This window comes from Amphibalanus amphitrite, unplaced genomic scaffold (assembly GCF_019059575.1).
Source record: "Amphibalanus amphitrite isolate SeventyFive unplaced genomic scaffold, NRLGWU_Aamphi_draft 000619F_arrow, whole genome shotgun sequence".
In the NCBI taxonomy this organism is placed as follows: Eukaryota; Metazoa; Arthropoda; class Thecostraca; order Balanomorpha; family Balanidae; genus Amphibalanus; species Amphibalanus amphitrite.
In genome coordinates, this window is record NW_024882113.1 from 391,099 (window position 1) to 409,008 (window position 17,910).

General features: G+C 48.9%; 1 protein-coding gene and 1 non-coding gene across 2 annotated transcripts; one reads left to right on the forward strand and one right to left on the reverse strand.

The window, feature by feature from the left end:
- The first annotated feature begins 1,117 nt into the window (after nt 1–1,117).
- On the forward strand, nt 1,118–2,205 carry LOC122363404 (larval cuticle protein 65Ag1-like). The gene is made up of 3 exons (XM_043332627.1): nt 1,118–1,293; nt 1,411–1,584; nt 1,887–2,205. Exons 1-3 carry the CDS (start codon nt 1,285–1,287, stop codon nt 2,145–2,147), a joined length of 444 nt encoding a protein of 147 aa, XP_043188562.1. The 5' UTR covers nt 1,118–1,284; the 3' UTR covers nt 2,148–2,205.
- Nucleotides 2,206–17,081: 14,876 nt separating this feature from the next.
- Trnae-uuc lies at nt 17,082–17,153 on the reverse strand. Its single transcript has one exon. It is a non-coding gene; the product is annotated as a tRNA-Glu (tRNA).
- Nucleotides 17,154–17,910: the final 757 nt, after the last annotated feature.

Consider the following 17,910-nt stretch of genomic DNA (forward strand, 5'->3'; position numbering starts at 1 on the left):
TTCGAAGTTATTAGGTCTTTAGAGGTTACTCAGCCTTCTTAGCATAATCTCCATGTTAAAGGCTCCCTAGCACTGCGGAAGATGCAAAATTGCGACATTTAGGGCGTCGCAGAGTAGACATGAGGTAGATACCCGTACTTGTGAGGGGGCGAACGGACCCCCATCGGTTTTCACGTGTGACTTGCTTATGTAAAGAGCGTTGAATCGCGACGGAAATTTTAGTACTCTAATCAGTTCTGCACCTTCCATGAAGTTCAATAACCCCTAGGAATTGTGACCTCTTTCTCTAGATCATGTCAGGTCAGTAAGGTGAATCGAAGTAGGTATGTCATCACACATTGTCTATGCTTTCCAGACCTTTTGTGATGAGACACGAACAGATATCTGATATGTTTGTCCAACGCATTATCGTAAAGGTAACGTGAAGGTCAGGTCAACGTCATTGATCTTTGATGCACTGAGGTGATTTTTATGACTACATGCACAAAGTATTTTTTGGAATGATTTTCTTGAGCGTTTAAAAGCCAAATTAGTGCTCGTGCAACATGTTACGAGGCTGGCGATGGTGGAAACCACCTATTACGGATAGCCGGTGGGACGCATGCTGGTTGAACTGACCTGACGTGACCCGATTTACCTCAAATGCATAAAGTCATCATGTTTAAACAAAACAAATGCGACATCGAAATCAGGAGCTCGTAAAAGATATCGTCCGCCCCATTTTAGAAAATGCAAGCAGACCCTGATTTCCTGGACGCTTGGATCGTTGATTTGAACTGGAATATTAGTCAATCGCCCACGGCCCAGGACCTTAAAATTGGGTACCACCAGATTATTTCCATCACGGAAAACTCTTTTCTGCAAAACTCTAGCACAATCAGCGGCCAAAGGGCTGGGAGAAGGATCCTACGACCTGACATCTTGCGTTATACGTTGTAAAAAGCCCAATACAAATTTGAGGCCAGCATGGAGCAAGTATGGTACGGGCAAATTGGCAAATGGGGGCGAGCGCGATAGGCACAAGTGGCATAAATTATGTCAGAACCACCATATTCACATAGAAGGCAAAGAGCATTACCGAATCTTGCGTAATATACGAATTGTTCCCTCCACGCAGGCGACGTTGGCAACGACTGAGACCGGTCGGACGTCCATTCAGCGAGTCTGTGACCCTGGCCGATAGATGGCACTGCTGCAGCCTCAGCCGTATAAAGCCGGCGTGTGGTGATCCACTCTGCACTCACTGAACACTGCACAGTCAGCCACTTCAAACAATCACCAGACATGAACACTGTAAGTCGAAACGAGAAGTGGACTTTTCTAGACGAATTCACATCGTTCTTTGTTCTGACCATTCAAAAGCCGCAAACTGACAGGTTCTTTAACTACTGCTGCTCTTGTCTTTTCCAGATCATCGTTGCCTGCCTTGTGGCTGTGGCCGCGGCCGCTCCCCAAACAAACTACCAGCCCAACCAGTACTCGGGCAACCCCCAGCCGCTGATCAACATTCTTAGCCAGAGCTTCGAGCAGGACCCCAACACCGGCAACTACAAGCACAGCTATCAGCAGGACAACGGACAGGCCGTAAGTAGCACAGCCAGTGCGTAGCGCAGCCAGTGCTCTGGATATGCATTGTAGCAACTAGCAATGCGCAAAATAAGGAATAGGTATTTGCTGCAACTTTTATCCTTTTTCGAGCAGATCTTTGTAGGTACGTTGAGAGAAGTTTATTACTAAATTCGACATTTATGTTCTCAACAAAATATCATTACAAGACCATCATGTCAATGAAAATTTTTAAAATACGGGTAGCTGAAAAGGTTTAAACAGTGGAAAGGCCTATTAACAAACTCTTTTACTAACTTTGTACCTACCTCTGTTTTCAGGCTGCCGAGGAGGGTAGCGTGTACCCGGACTCGCAGCCGGAGACGGGCAGCATCACCCAGCAGGGCAACTTCCAGTTTGTCGGTGACGACGGCAACACCTACCAGATCTCGTACGTGGCCAGCGAGGGTGGTTTCCAGCCGCGAGGTGCCCACCTGCCCGTGGCGCCGGCTCAGATTCCCGAGTATGCCCAGCTGCGTCAGGAGCACCCGGAGCTCTTCTGGGCCGAGGGACAGCAGCCGCAGCAGCCCACCTACGTCTAATGACGCAAAATGTGTCTAGATAATTGTTTTGTGATGTGAAATATATGAAGGGGTAAGGTATCTGCATTTGTTCTTCACAAAGACTCACACGAGCCAGAAAAAATAAATGATAGGTGTGTTGGATAATGAATAATGCCGAACAAAACTAAATAGAGTGCCTATCTCATACTCAAAGGCGCCATAGTGTCCAGCCCGGAGTGGGGGTTGCGGCGTGGAGGAGAATTCGACCTCAGTATCCTGAGGATGGAAACGACGAAACGGAGGACTTTATCCATTACCTACTATTCGGGTGTCGTATATAAAACATGGTTAAAAGATCGTAGCTGAAAATAACTTAAATGCATAAATAGATACCTAAAGATTATGCATATTGCAAGACTAATAGCATGCAATATAATTGACTTCCCCGTTCACTGGAGCCGTGGTCAGTCCCAGATTTTTATACTAGTGAGGGATAGCGGTGCCGACATCAGCTCTGTCTCCACTATTCGTGGCACCCACGAAGTTACGTGATACGTCAATGTGTAGGTGTGCATGCACTGAGCACTGCGTAACTTCTAGATGCGTGGCACGTATGGTACCTAAGTAGGTAGTATATACCAAGCGCGGATCGGCCCAATCTTACCAATGCCGTAAATAGGATTTGGGAGCACTGGGCGGACTTTACGGCACCGATATCAAAGACATCCTTTTTATTTACATCCAGCTAATCTTGTCTAGTGATTTTGTTAGTTTGAATGATTATAAATGTTACCTGAACGAATAAATAAGTGAATGTGGAATAGTTCTGAATGTTACCAAATGCCGTGAATGCGCATTCACGGCATTTGGTAAGATTGGGCCCAGGGGACCTCTGGGGGCCGAAGCCTAGCCTAGCCAATCAAAAAATGCCGCCCTCATGCCGCCGGCGGCTGAGGGCGGCATTTTTTCGATATGCGGTGGAGGGCTTTTCACGGAAATGACTGAAATGATCATTTCTTCAATGTTCATTCATTGTCATAATAATATCTGGCTGGTAGTAACACTGAATTTATATTTAACCCTCCGATTATGTCGGTTCTCTCCCTGAAGCATAGGCACGGGAGCCAGGGGGCAGTGGGGGCAGCTTGTCCGCCCCCCCCCCCCCCCCCCAACTCTGGGGCCGTGGGGGTGGTGCCCCCACAACTTTGAGACGGAATACCGCATTTTTTGCAAATGTTTTCTTTTTTGTTGAAAAAGTCAAGGTATTAAAAATAAGTGGCCTAAAACCGGTGAGAAAATTAGATTAGAGGTTGCCTTAGGTTGATCTCTATTATGGTGTGCCCCCCCCCCCCCCTCCCGTCTGAAAGTAGTTCCCGCGCCCCTGCTTTGGAGTCGTCGAAGTGCCACCCCCGTAGTGAAGTGAATGCCGCCCCCGTAGGCGGAAAATGTGCCGCCCCGCCCCTGTGCAGACCGCCCCCCACCCATGGAAATTTTAATTTTTTATTGGGTTAGGCCCTTTCGGTCTGACAAGATCATTTCAGAGCCGGAAGGATGATAGGAATTAGGGGGATACATTGGTCTGGGCAGGCACGCTAGAGAGTCGCCGGGACTGAGCCTGTCCGAATGGACAGACCGACCAGCCCCTCCCCCCCCCCCCCCAGCACTCTGCACCCGGCTACGGGGTTCGCTCCCTCGGGAGCAGCGGTGCCGCTCCAAGGGAGCAGCCCGATAAGATAAAGGTGTCTGTCCAGCCCGGAGTGGGGGTTGCGGCGTGGAGGAGAAGCCGACTTCAGTATCCTGAGGATGGAACCGACCGAACGGAGGACCATGGAAATCCTGGATCCGCCCCTGGTAGGAACTGGTATACGGTAGTCGTCTGGTACTCACCGTCTATGCCGTCACCATCGCCTCTGGCCTCTGGGTATCACGCCGTGTCCTCTGTCGGCAGTGTGTCACTGCCAGTCAGGCCTCAAAATCCAGAAGAAGAAAAAGTTATCTTGAGTACCTACAACGTGCCCCGCGGCAAGCGTGATTGACCACAACACTGGTGGGCAAACTCGTGGTCCCTGGGCGCGCCTTTTCGCTAGCAGCTTCTGCCATCTAGTGAGCGTTGCGGACACTTGAATATTGCCGTCCTGCTATGAGACTGGGGACTCTCCTCGCTCCTCGGCTTAGTTTCCATCAGTGTCTTATAGATGGCGTTAGTAGTCGAGAACTCAAATCGATCCTCTGGCGGCGTACTGCTGCATGAATCTGTAGTCATGTAGGATTTCTCAAGCATCTGATGCAGTGAGGACTAAGTCGGACTTATGGTGTTGGTGCGGAGTGAGTGTGATGTGAGCTTGAAGCTGTTGTGGAAAACGCGTCGCAAGTTGTCACTGGGATGCCGGAGCCGACCGTGACGCGATGCCCAGCACGATCCGAGGTGAGTGCCCCCGTGGCCGGCGCGGGGTCGTTGAACCCTGAATCAGCTGTTCTCGGAGAGGCGCGGAGCCCGCCGGCTGGGCCTGAGGGAGGGGGCGGGGAGCGCTTGGGTCCCGCGGGCTCCGTAATTCCTCAGGGTCACAAGGGTTGGACGATGATTTGCTTTGTGAAAGTGGACTGATGAGATCATCTGCGAGTCACATATTTGGAAACGGGGCATGTGCGGCAATTGAACGGATTGACGATCAAGATAAACAGCTCCGAAACGGGCAACCAAACCAATGCGTCGACTTCCGACCATGCCGTTAGTCATTTTTAAATTCTCGATAGAAATATATTCCTAAATTAAAATATTTTTTAGTGGCTCATATTTCATGCCGTGGAATGAAACGTTATTCTCACTGCCCTGGGTTAGTGGAGTTGGGGAATGGCCTGGCCTGTGGGAGGGGACTGGGAAGAGACTCTTGTCGCCCAAATTACGTCGTCTGTTGTGGGAGCCGGTTAGTGTCATGTTTTGCTTATTGTTTTGTCATCTGCTTCATACACTGATGGAAACGACCTATCCGAAAACCTACCCCAACTTTTGTGATTATTTCGCCTTGAATTTAGCTACAGCTCCGCGAAATATGAAGCATGTGCTTGTACACGAAATATAATTATCTTGTCAAAAATTTCGGTCGAATAAGTAGGTAACTTCCAAGTTCCATAGACACTAGCATCAAGTTACATCTTACTTTACTTGTTGGCAATAACCTGTTAGGGTAAAACAGTTAATTAGTTGATTTAACTCCTCATGTAATATAATATACATGTAATATGATATGATATGTAATATGATAAAATATAATATGATAGAGATCGTCGGATGATCATCATTTCTTATCAAACCAGCACATTTACTTTGCCTAACCGGGCCCCTATCTTGATCTCCCAAGATTCCTTCACACAGTTTGGCATTCCATCTTGGGCATTCCGTTCATCTCAGACTGCACTGAGTTGCGGCATTATGTGCGATGAGTCCGGTCCAGTGGCGGATCCAGGGGGGGGGGGGGGCTGCGGGGGCTGGCAGCCCCCACCCAAGGAAAACTGGCGCCACTGCGCCGAAGGCGCAGTGGCGCCAATTTTCAATTCGCAACTCATCGGAGTGCCGCATACTAGGACTAGGATGCAAAAATCAGTCGAATAACGTCGTTTCAGTACGCTCCGCACCGATATTTCCAATCGTGTGGTGTCACTGTACATACTGATCCTGGGCGCCTCTTGTCAGGGCCACTGGGCGCCAATATTTCAGCGCCAATACGATGCGACTATGGCGCCCATCCGGGGCGTGGCGCCCAATTATGACCTGCAGCCCCTCCCCAGTGAAAATCCTGGATCCGCCACTGGTCCGGTCGTTGTGCCGATTTTTTTTTCGGCCTCGTGTCTGAGTCGTGAGTCGGACTCGACTCGTGAGCTGGGCATTGACAGGCTCCCGACATGGCTCTTCTGTTGCGACTCTTCGGAGCGACTGAATTACCGGGAACCACAACGGACAGTCGGGAAGGGGAGCGGGACAGTCTGGAAGGGGAGTGGGAGCCACCGTGGCGCTGCGGGCCTCCTCTGGCCTCTGGGTAGTGGTATAGGGGAGAGGAATGATGCGTCACTGTCCAGTAGAGCACTTCACGGATAGGCTTTTTAGGATCCGGCCCGGCCCATATCCGGCAAGTCATATCCAGATCCGCCCATTATCCGCCTTTCTTTGAATATCAGAATCCGGCCCACCCATGGCCCGTATTGCAGCCAAACTTCCAAAAAATATCCGTAATAATCCGTTTCACCAATAACTGGTTTCACCCAAAACTGGACTAACAAATTCAATCTAAGGGACCAGACAGCCATACATCTCATAGACCATCATGGTTCCAAAAACCATGCATACATTGCATACATTATCCACTTGAAGACAAGTCTTGTGACAAGTGAGTGTCATAAAATGATGCCTATTACTTTAATCAAACCTCTGCTGCCGCTTAACACATTAGGTTAATTTTTAACTTCAATGTTGAATGTTAAAATTTTGATCCGTTTTGACCCGGGTTCAACCTTCAATTCCCAAATCCGGCCCGCCCATATCCGTTCTTTTTTAACAAATTTAGAATCCAATCCTATCCGGTCCGCGGATTTATCCGTGGATAACGGATTTATCCGGCCCATGAAGTGCTCTACTGTCCAGTGACTATCCCGAGCAAGGCTATATATCCCGAGGTCCTTCCTTCCTCGCCCGCGGGTCCGGGATGGCACCGTACATACATACCATTTACGTGTAGCCGACGGAATTTAGAGGCGGGGGCAGGAGCGGGGCGGCGATGGGGCGGGGGCGGCAATCGTCGCTGACACGTGCCCATGACCGTGACCGTCGCGTCGGTCACATAGCTCGGTAGGGTGAAGTCGTATAAGAGTACGCACTTAGTGAATTTTTTGCTCTCATTTGTTAAATATTTGAAAGAAAGAAATCGCAAATATAGAATATCAAAGTTCATTGAATTCACCATCAACCCATGAGGCAACGATCCTTCAGCGTAAATGGAAGTGGTCTAAAACTGACGTTTTCTGAACCGCTGCTGTTGCGTACTCTTACCACATGGGGTGTGTAAGAGTACGCACACCATGCGGGTGGAGTACGCAAGCATATAAACACACACCTATAGGCAGCTTTTACTGTCCAAATGCCTAAAATCAAACTCAGAAGACAGTTAATGTAATTCTAGTATCAAAAAAGAAAACAAAAACAAAATAAATCTTGCATATTTATAAATCAAGAAATAATGAAGTCATGTGACTCTAAAAATGTACAATCAAAAGGGAAAATAAATCGTATTTAGAAGAATTTCGAGTACGCATCTGCCTCACAGTGCTCCATTGATGATATACCTACAAAACAAACGTCATTGAGCGATATATCAATAATTTGATATTTCTGTATATTCGATGTAATGTATAATTCTGCGTACTCTTACCCTCATGAACAGTGCGTACTCCTACCCTCCATGCAATTCGCGCACAAAACAACCCCGAAACATTGTGCAAAACTTCACAAACAGAATATTGCACTGCACAGTATTTCCCCAGAAAACCTCTCAAGTTTCCCACAGTAATCACAAAAATGTACCCTATCTCAACTGCCAAATATCAAAATTATTGTACCATACCATAATAATATCATAACGCTCCAAAATAATATTCATCGCCTTAAACTCAACAGCGTCGCCGCACAACGCCCACGTTCCGTTGGTGACAAACACGCACTGGCGGCTTCATGTCACTTCATGAACTCGACAAACCCGCGTTGCTAGGCAACCGAAACAGCTGATGCGTACTCTTATCGCCCGCGTCCTCTTACCCGCCCTTACCCTAATTGACGGCGGACCTCACTTTAGCCGCAGTTGGCGGCCAGCCGACGGTCGTGCAGCACAACGCGTAGTCATCAATTTATAGCGTCATTGCTGATGGTGGACGAGCAGACTCGATCGCCGTTATCAGAGGCCGGAGGCGATGGTTCGAAGCGCACACACTCGTCACGAGGCCGGTCATTGACCCCCCGTGACGTCATTGCTAGCTGCCGGCTGTAGTGTGTGGAGTACCCGCTAGGGGCAGCACCTGCACCTGGAGATTACCTGCCGGCGTCTATTGGAACTGTAATTGGGGTGTTCTGACGCCAGATGTCAGGAGCATACACCTGGTATCTCCCGTGGGTGCCGACTGCGGCACTGCCGCTTTTCAAGTAAAGAAAAAAATAAGAGCATGGACAGCATTAGCCCATTGTATGATAATTGATAACTTAACCCGCGCCGCGCCGGTGCTCAGAGATTCCGTGCCGGGCCGGGGGGGGGGGTGTCTGAACACCCCCCTTCTAACTCGGCTCCTGGGCCACGTAGCGACACGCAGTAAGCGGCAATCGAAAGAACGTCCAAAAAAAAACACCGTTCCGTGCTTCTATCCTCAGGATACTGAAATCCTTCTCCTCCACCCCCTTCCGGGCTGGACAGGCAACTTTATCTCATGCGGGCTGCTCCCTTGGAGCGGCACCGCTGCTCCCGAGGGAGCGCACCCCGTAGCCGGGTGCAGTGAGTACCTTGGGGCTGGGTGGCCTGTCCTTTGGACGGGCTTAGCCCCGGTGACTCACTAGGGTGCCTGCCCAGACCAATGGCTCTCCCTATATCCTATCATCCTCCCGGCTCTGAAATGGTCCCATTGGACCGAAAGGGCCTAACCCAACAAAGCAAAACAAACAAACGTCCAAAATAAGGACGGAAATACTTGGTCATTTTTTGGGTCAGGTTAAAGGTCAGGTCACCAGAGGTCACCAAAGGTAAAATGTTGACTATTTCAACATTTTGGAAACTGCCGACGGCTATCTCGGGAACCGATAGAGCTACAGCGCCGCGGAAAAGCGCATTCGATAGCCCTTTTACAGACCTTTCTGGGTAATGTTCTCAGATTTGACCTCAGGTCAACGGTTTAGTCTCCAGAGGGCAAAAACTCCAAAAATAACCGTTTTTACGAAAAGCGTTTTTTTCAGCAATAACTTGACTCAAAAGAGCCATGACATTACTTTTGCCAGAATCGTGTTCCTCTCGTCGAGACGCGTCGATTGAACTATAATTTGACCTTCAAAGGTCAACTTGAAAATTTGACCTCAGGCTTGCAATGCGAATGCCCCCTTTCAACATGCTCTGGCTACTTAGCGACAGGCGGCTTTGAAAAGTCTTTAAAAATATTAAAAGAACATCTATAACTAATGGAATTCTTAGCTCAAGTCAAGGGTCAGGTCACTCGAGGTCACAAAAGGTCGATTTCCCGCTTTTGTCGCTTCTTGGCTCAATCTTATAAACGCCGTGGAATGGATATGGCAGCACCGGTGCTGGAGTGCTGCAGAAAACGGCTATGAAATCCAAGATGTTTTTTACGAATTTCAGTCCATCGTATATTGACGGTCCAAAGAATCATTTCGTTGACTCGGATAACCGTTTGTCGGCACTGGTATCACTGTAAATGTTATCAAATGCCGTGAATAGAATAGCACGGCATTTTATAAGATTGGACTCTGGGGAAGTTCTCGACCTGTTACTCGAGATTTTTTAAGTTGAATGTCGCGGAAAATCGGTAGCTAGAGCTTTGAAAGCTGTTTCGCTAATCTGTTTCAGGTCTGACCTTAGCGCGATGATTTTCACTCATCATCGGAACAAATCGTTCAAAGTTCAAACTGTTTTTTTTAGAAAAAATGCAGTAACTTATAACACTAAATTTTTGATGCATTTGGTTTACCAGCATGTTGTTTTTCTCGTCGAGACGTGTCCAATAACCTATGATTTGACCTGAAAAGCTCAACATGAAAATCTGACATAAGATTGCTGTAATGATTCGACACAAAAGGTCATAATGTTTTTCAGCAGATCTCCTTTGCTGAGCTTAACATATTTAAAGGTGTCTGCGTCGCTAAAGCATGACTTAAACTTGCTGTTGAAAAAAAAACTTGGTTTTGTCGAAAAAAAAAACTGCTGGCAACATTTATGCTTTTAGATGACTTCAAAAGAGAGTGATGAGTCTAAGTTCCAAACTCATTATTAAATAGTTAACGTTAACGAGTTTCGAGTGTCTGGTTTGGCATGACTTGTGCAAAAGATGCGCAATTCATTTTCCTTCTAAGTCCTATTGGCTGAAAAATGAAAATGGAATGGCCACATAATTGGAATGGCCCTGGGCACGGAGATAAAAACAGAAACACGATGTGAATTTCTCATGCATCCTGTCAGTCTTATCAATCGCTGAATATTGACAAAGCAATCGTATAGTTCGTGTAGCTAGGGCAAGCATTTACTTTTTCCTAGGGTGAGCTCACTTGACGTCACCTAGTGACATGATTTTGACTGACCCGGGTCCGAGATGTTATTTACATGTTTGTAAATATGTAGTTATAGGTATATTTATAACAACGGTGGCGTTTGAGATACACGCAAAAAAAAATAAGATGGCGTAACTGCTGACGATAAAGTAATTGTTACCTACTTACTAATGAGTTTCTTAATAAGCACATATGTTTTACATGCCAAGCTTAATTTTAAATTAAACCGGAGGGAGGGCAGCTCCAAAGGAGCTTGTTTCTACGAGTAGTCGTTTGAGTGGCTGGGTGACCCGTCACGGCAGGGACAAAATATAGACGAAACGGGTGTGAAAGACGTCTCTAAATATTCGTTAAGTGCTTATCCCAACTCAGCCTTTTTCATAAAATTTAACAGATTCTGGTGGAATGATTCGGGATCGAAATCAACCCACTCCTTTTTATCGATAATTAGAATCACTTTTAATTGAGCTCGAACCGTTTTCAACCGAGCCGAGCGGAAGCGGGCCCAAATTTAGCGCCTGGACGGCGGTGCAGCAGCGATGCGGTGCGTTCTGAGCCGGGATCAGCGTCTGCCGGTGTTCCGATCCCGGCGGATCATGGTATCACCCCTCTGCCGATCCCGGAGCGGCGGCTGCCGCCCGGCTCATCAGCGAGCCGCGCCTGATGCGGCCACATTCCGGGCAGCTGAAGTGTGATGACTCGGCCGGCAGACGGTCGGCTCTGAGCAGGCCCCGATGCCGCCCCACCCGCGCCTCCCACGCGACCCACACGACTTGGGGCGGTGACCCCGGGCCGGGTCGACGACCTCTGACCGGTGCGGCGACATGCCGCCGGCTGATGACGCCCCGCTGACGGTATGTCTCCTGCATGTTGCAGGTGAGACAACTGCGTACCTATACCGGCCGTCACCACTGCCGGGCGCGGTCACTGCAGGGGTGAGTGACCCCACCGCCACTGCCGCTGCCGCTCAGAAACTACCACAGCTAACCGCTCTCCTTCGCTGACTTTTGCTTGTTTCATTGCCGCCGCACTGCAACACTTTCCTGGAACAGTGAGATTGTGATTGTGAGACAGCTGTATCCATGTAAGCCGGCTGTTACCACCTCACTTCGCAGAACTATCGTCCACTAATATTTCCGCTTCAACGACATTGCCCAAAACAACATGCCGTTTTAGAAGGTGCCGATATGTGTCTAGATAGTATACTATGTAAGATATGGTCCATTATCCACTTGGATTAGCTTTTCGGGTGCCTTATTTTGTCTGAGATTGTGAGTTCACCTGATAGGTACGCATGGCTGGCGACATCTCAGCAAATATCACTTGGGAACGGGTTCGGATGGTTGATAATCTCACCCGCCGTGGTATCCCACTGGAAGGACCGGATATTTGTACGCGGTTTGAACCGTGGAACAGGTCGTTGACCACGCTAATCCAACGGCAAAAATGAACATTTCAAACGTTACTGGCCGTTGAGTGGAACAATCCTGCTCTCCAACGCGAGAATATTATCTGAGCCCTGCCAATCCACCGAGTGGTATTAGCTTCATGTAGGTATTATTGCGCTCTCTAGTGCTTTACAGCTTTGCAGGCTTACGTCATAGCTCATAATAATATACCTTGTGCTTTTCTGCACACATTGATTTTACGGTAAGGCATACCTCCCAGTTTAATTGCGTTATGCCTGGGCGCCTGGTCTTGCATGCATCGATCGCGCCGGTACAATGCGTCATATGTTGGAGCATTGCCTGGCGCTGTACTCGGCTCGCTACATGTTTGGGCGCCGGGGTGACTGAGCTGCCAGCACCGGTCAGTGACCCGACGAGCTGCCACATCGCCTCCAAAGGTGTGACGCCTTGTCGGAACCTGCACCGCCGAGCGAGGCCGCGCCTGGCATTCCTGGTGTGTGTGGGGGGGGGGGGCGGAGGGGGAGGGCGCCGTCACATTCTGAGAACCACTTGTGGGTGTCATCCGCTGCGTCAGCCTCGAGTTTGATTATCTATTCATGACATCTTTGTGGGGTATATGGAGTGACCTATCCTTAGCCTACATCAATGCGCTGCTCAACGGCACAACCCAAACAGAAGTGCAGCTAACTGATCAATATATCAGCTCATGACCTGGGCTATATCGGCTGAATCGTCCCCCGTGGTGGTCTACGGCCGGCCGCTGCGCCATTGAGTCATTCGCTGCTGTTCGGCCAATGTCAGACCCTGACCGATTGTGGATGCAGTTCTGGCGGCCGTCAGAACAGGGTCACAGACTCCTGTCCGTCTTATCCGTCCGTCTGTCCGTCTGTCACCATTCTCTGATAAACAGAACTGGGACTGGCATCACTCGCGGCACTCGGTACATGTGAGTGGCGTCTCGCGGCACTCAGTGCATGTGACTGGCGTCTCTCGCAGCGCTCACTCCCTGTGGCTGGCCTCTCTCTGTGTGTCCCGGAGCTTTGTCCGGACAGTTGAGAAGCAGAAGGCGTCGACGCAAACACTGTCTCCGGATGTTAGGACAGCGCGCTGACAAAGCGTCGCTGGGTACCGTTATGACCTACATTACACTGGCTGGATGAGGCTTAACCGGATGTGTTCCTGGCTCATGTCGTGTACGGTTACATGCGTTTGGCAGAATGTACTCTCGTTTTCGTTGTTGCCGGGGTGCTGGGTGAAAATACGAGAAGATGGCGGCGTGGAAGCATAGCAACAATAATTAGGAATGTTTGGTCCATGTGGATGTCCCTCGTCGTCAGGACACTTTTAATTAAGTATTTCAACGGTGAACGTACCGGAATTGTTACGGCGATGCTACGCCCCCAATCTTTTTTTCCCTATTTCTTCTTCTTCTTCTTTTTTGTTGGTCGTGCATCGTGAAAAGTAACTTTTATGGCATCTTCATTTTTGCTTTCTGTTTCGTGAATCGTGGGGCCCCGCATCTATTTTGCCCGGTGAGCTTATGCTTATTTAGAAGTGCTAAAGACGAGATAACTTACTTTCTGGCTACAAGCTACAACCGGACGCGTCCTGTACGCTACTGGTTTTGTGGAGACGCATCAATGCACTGTTTTTGCGGCTCGCTTTTCCAAGCGCCCCTGAGCGGAACTGCAGTTTTTCACCTGCCCGTCAGATGTCTCTGCCATAGGTGTAACTATACCACGGCGGTGCTGACACCTGACAGTGTTCGTTGTTGAATTCATTTGGCCTGCACGGACTCGTGCCGCAGGACAAGGGTCAAGGACCCTTTCAATGTTTGACGCATTTTTGCCACTTGCTGGTGTAAAATGTTTGGTCCTTTGTATCCACTCTGGATTCTTATGGAGTGTTCCCGCTTGCTCGATGGGTATCAGATTTCAGATCTGCAATCGGCTTAGTTGAGTCGTCGGTGAGGTAGATAAAGTTGCGGTAAATGTTGATAGATATCAATCAATGAATGGTATCAGGGACCTCCTCAGTAACGATCTAGCCTCATGGATGACCGCCACCCTAGTGACCACCTAACCTACCTGAGGGCTTACTGACCAGCTGACCTCAGAAGCGGTATGACCTCGGTGACCTTAGTGACCGTGACCTCAGTATTGGTGACCTCAGCAACTGTGACATCCGCGGTCGTGCCTCAATGACTGCAACTTCAGTGATTTTTATATTGGTGCTTTTTTATCTCGATGACTGATTTCAATGGCTGTGGTTTCTATAAGAATCTGACCTCAGCGCGCGAGAGACGTCAAAGGTCAACTGCCTAGCCGGAGGTTCTGGCGCTACCTCGCAGTGAGGCGACTTCTGAGGGTAACGGCCGCGTAGTCGGTGGTGCCTCGGGTCGTCGACCTCGCTGGGCTGCACGCTGCAACATATCGAAAAATTAAATATACCTACTGCAATGAAACTGTGCTCTCTGCGCAGTAAATATTACAGATGATATGTGGTGGCAGTTTACTCCAAATACTCTCCTGAACATGTGCTGAAAAGTGAGAACCGAGCATTCCTTTAATGGCTTACTGAAAACGTCACTTTAGCATTGCGAGCTACATACTTGAGCTACCTACATAATACAACACATGTGGTTCTTGTTCCATATGTCTTAGATGGTATTAAACCAAGTATTTTACACATGTTCAAACATACCTTACATGCCGGTCCGCCGGTGCGACCTGTGCCTGTGTGTGTTTGTGTGTGTGTCTGTGTGTGTGTCCAGTGGTCGTTACCGGTCGGCACGATGACGTGTTGCCGCTGGCGTGTCACCGTCCAGAGGTCAGTGACCTCGACCGGCGCGGCGATTGGTAACACTGGAGCGGCATGACACACCGGTCCGACGCCTACACTGTTTACCATTACCGTATCTAAAGACAGCTTGGAGGGAGGGAGGGGGAGAGAGAGAGAGATGGAGAGAGAGAGAGAGAGGGAGAGAGAGAGAGAGAGAGAGAGAGAGAGAGAGAGAGAGAGAGAGAGAGAGAGAGAGAGAGAGAGAGAGAGAGAGAGAGAGAGAGAGAGAGAGAGAGAGAGAGAGAGAGAGAGAGAGAGAGAGAGAGAGAGAGAGAGAGAGAGAGAGAGAGATCTACAATTGAAGAAAGCTGCACTATCGGGGATTACTGCGGTCTGCCGTCTGTTTGCACAGTGCACACCTCAGATTAGGGATTGGTGACATGCAGCAATGTCTATTACGAGATTGATGAGATTGTGGCATTTTTGCTCACGACTATCTTGCGAGGGATAGTCAAAGGCAAACGCCAGGCGTCTTGATCGCAGTGCTACAAAAATGTCAAATGACGCCCAAATAACTCGCGAATTGCATGGAACCGCGCTCGGGGCTGATAGAGATATAAATTCTGCTCATAGATGGCGTCAGTAGCGAGCGCCTGAAGATATGCTGTGCCGCAGGGCTTGAACCGGGAACAATTACATCTTTTTTTCAGAAGATGGCGGTGGTAATAAATCAGAATGCATGCTGTGCTGTGTGGCAGGAATCTATCATCAAGGAAGGTTCGTGCTAGTAGGTGTCCCTTGATGCTGGTGGAATTAACTGGTTGATGAGCCGTACCGTATGAACTAAGATTTGTAGGTAATCACATGTCGCGGAACGACTGTCCGGGTGAATGGGCCCACCCGGCAGTCAACATGTGTTGTACCTACTGACTAGAACAGCCAAGTGTATTTTGCTTACTGTAATTAGACCGATTGAGTCTAAAAAGAAATGTTTGAACCTTTTAACTGGTTTGATAAGATTTGATAAGGTACCGTCTTATTGATTCTGACCATATTCTTGTAAGTCATAATGGATGCAATAATTAATGAGAATCTAGTCTTATTGACTCAGCTGCTTCTTGTAAGTGATCTGTAAACTCCAAATATTAGCATTCGTCTGTTACCTGATGGTCATAATGTTGTAATCCATGCATGCCGCAAAATTACTTATACTCCATCCAATGACAACTGGCTCTACATAGTCATTCTAGTGTTATTTCCAGTGAGTTCTGCGAATCCCCGATAGGTCACCTACATAATACACGTGTGAAACAGGAAATGCGTGTAGGGACACGTGAGCTGCCCATTTTGTTGTGCTCTGTTTGGTGTGGTATCAGCTTTTGCCAACAATGCTGGAGCACCTAACTGCAAATCATCGCGCACACATGCGTATGCGCACTTGAAACGCTCAGTCCTTGCGCTCAGTATGGTTCCGTGATATGTAAGTAGTACCTCTCAGAGCTCAGCATCCGCTTTTCGCATCAAGGTGGAGGGTCTACGATTTACGAACTCCACGGTTCCGCTACTCATCGGAGATGGGCTCGAAGTCATGAACTGGTACAGGGTTCGTACCTACTTGTAACTCATGGTAACAATAGGCCAGCATTTACCAGCATAATATGCAACAAACTACAAGTACCTAAATATTTGTTGGTGCTGAGTCTCGATGTAACGCAATGCTTTTTCAGTTTTCATCCTATCCAGGACAAACTGCCTCTCTGGTAAGGCAATTTGTCGGTTTATGCACAAAAACCGGCTTATTTGAACAGCAGGAGGGCGATCAACTCAACAGTCGAGGACTGTTTCCATTATCAGTGTAAGCCGGACGTTCCCCATCAAGTGTTGCAATCAAAGCCGATTTCTGCGGTGGGGGAGGAATGTGCGTGCGGGTGCGTGAGGGTTAACGCGTTTGTGACCCCTGACGCACGTGTGAAACGGTGGGTGTTGGCTGTGACTGTCCGGCTCAACGTAAAAAAAGCATGTTTGAAATGGGGTTTAACCCTTGCAGCATTTGATTTACCCTCTCCTATGCGTGGAGGCGATGGGAGTCACTGCCAGCGCCCCTGGCCTGGACAGAGAGCCGACTCCTGTCCGTCCAGTCGATCGGAGGCGAACTGCGGCGGCTCATCGCCCTGTACCGTGGCTCTCGAGTCTCCGTCGGCTCATAGCTACTGTGGCGTTCACGCGGTGCGACGTACCGCCGTACGCGAGACTCGTTTACATGGTCTCAGGCACCGCTTCACGACGGCTGCCGCCTTCTCGGAGCCAAGAGCCGCCACGTCTCAGGCTCCTTCGAGTCGTACTGCGATTGGCGCCCGAAGTGAGACGCTCTTGACTGTCAAGAATACAGTCTGTTGCGAACATCTATTTATCGACCGTCTTCAGGATCAGCCGCCATTCCATTCCCCAATTTTTCCTGTTCTGCTAAAATGAAAAGGACTCCCGCGCCGGGAATCGAACCCGGGCCTTCTGGGTGAAAGCCAGATATCCTAGCCACTAGACCACGCGGGAAGCTGTGCATGGGGCCTCCAAAACACTGTATGTATCGTGATAAAACTACAGGCTTACCTTGTGACGTCACTGTAACTTTCACTTTTGCTGCGCAGGTTGCAGTCCGATAGGGCGCGCAATACAGCGTAAATCTCCCGCATCGCCGCCCAGTGAACGAGACAGCCCGCTGCCCGTCTGTCCCTGTCCTAAAAAAGAGTCGATGACTGCGGGTGCGCCGCACCGGGCTATTACAGCGGCTGCAAGGGCGGCGCCCGCCGCCGACTGTTGGCTGTGCTGCGTCACTCGCCATCATGTACGACCGGGTCCCAGAACTGCGGAAACTTATCTTGAAACTTATCTTGCTGCTAAATTTGTTCCCCGGTATTGAATCCGCAGAGCCTTTTGAATTCCGACATGAAAAATATATCTGGAGACTGCATGACGAAGTGTTAGACGGTTCTCGTTGACATGCTGTTCCGCAATGCATGCAGTGCGTGCGGTACAGTCTACCTTATGTCGGAAACAGTTTGGCCGGATCTGACCGAACCCATAGTAGCGAGTGTGGTAGTTATCAGAATGTAACCGCTTCTAATGGCTAAATGAAGCCGTGGGGTGAGTAAAATGAACTTTTGTTTAAAACGGTTTGAAATATTGTTTACCTGTTTTGTGCCGTTCATTATCTTTCCTCGATAAATTTAATGTTTTATGTAGCACTTCTTATTTTGCATACTTCCCCTTCAATGCATAGCCTATTCTAAGCGCCGTACTCAGTATACCT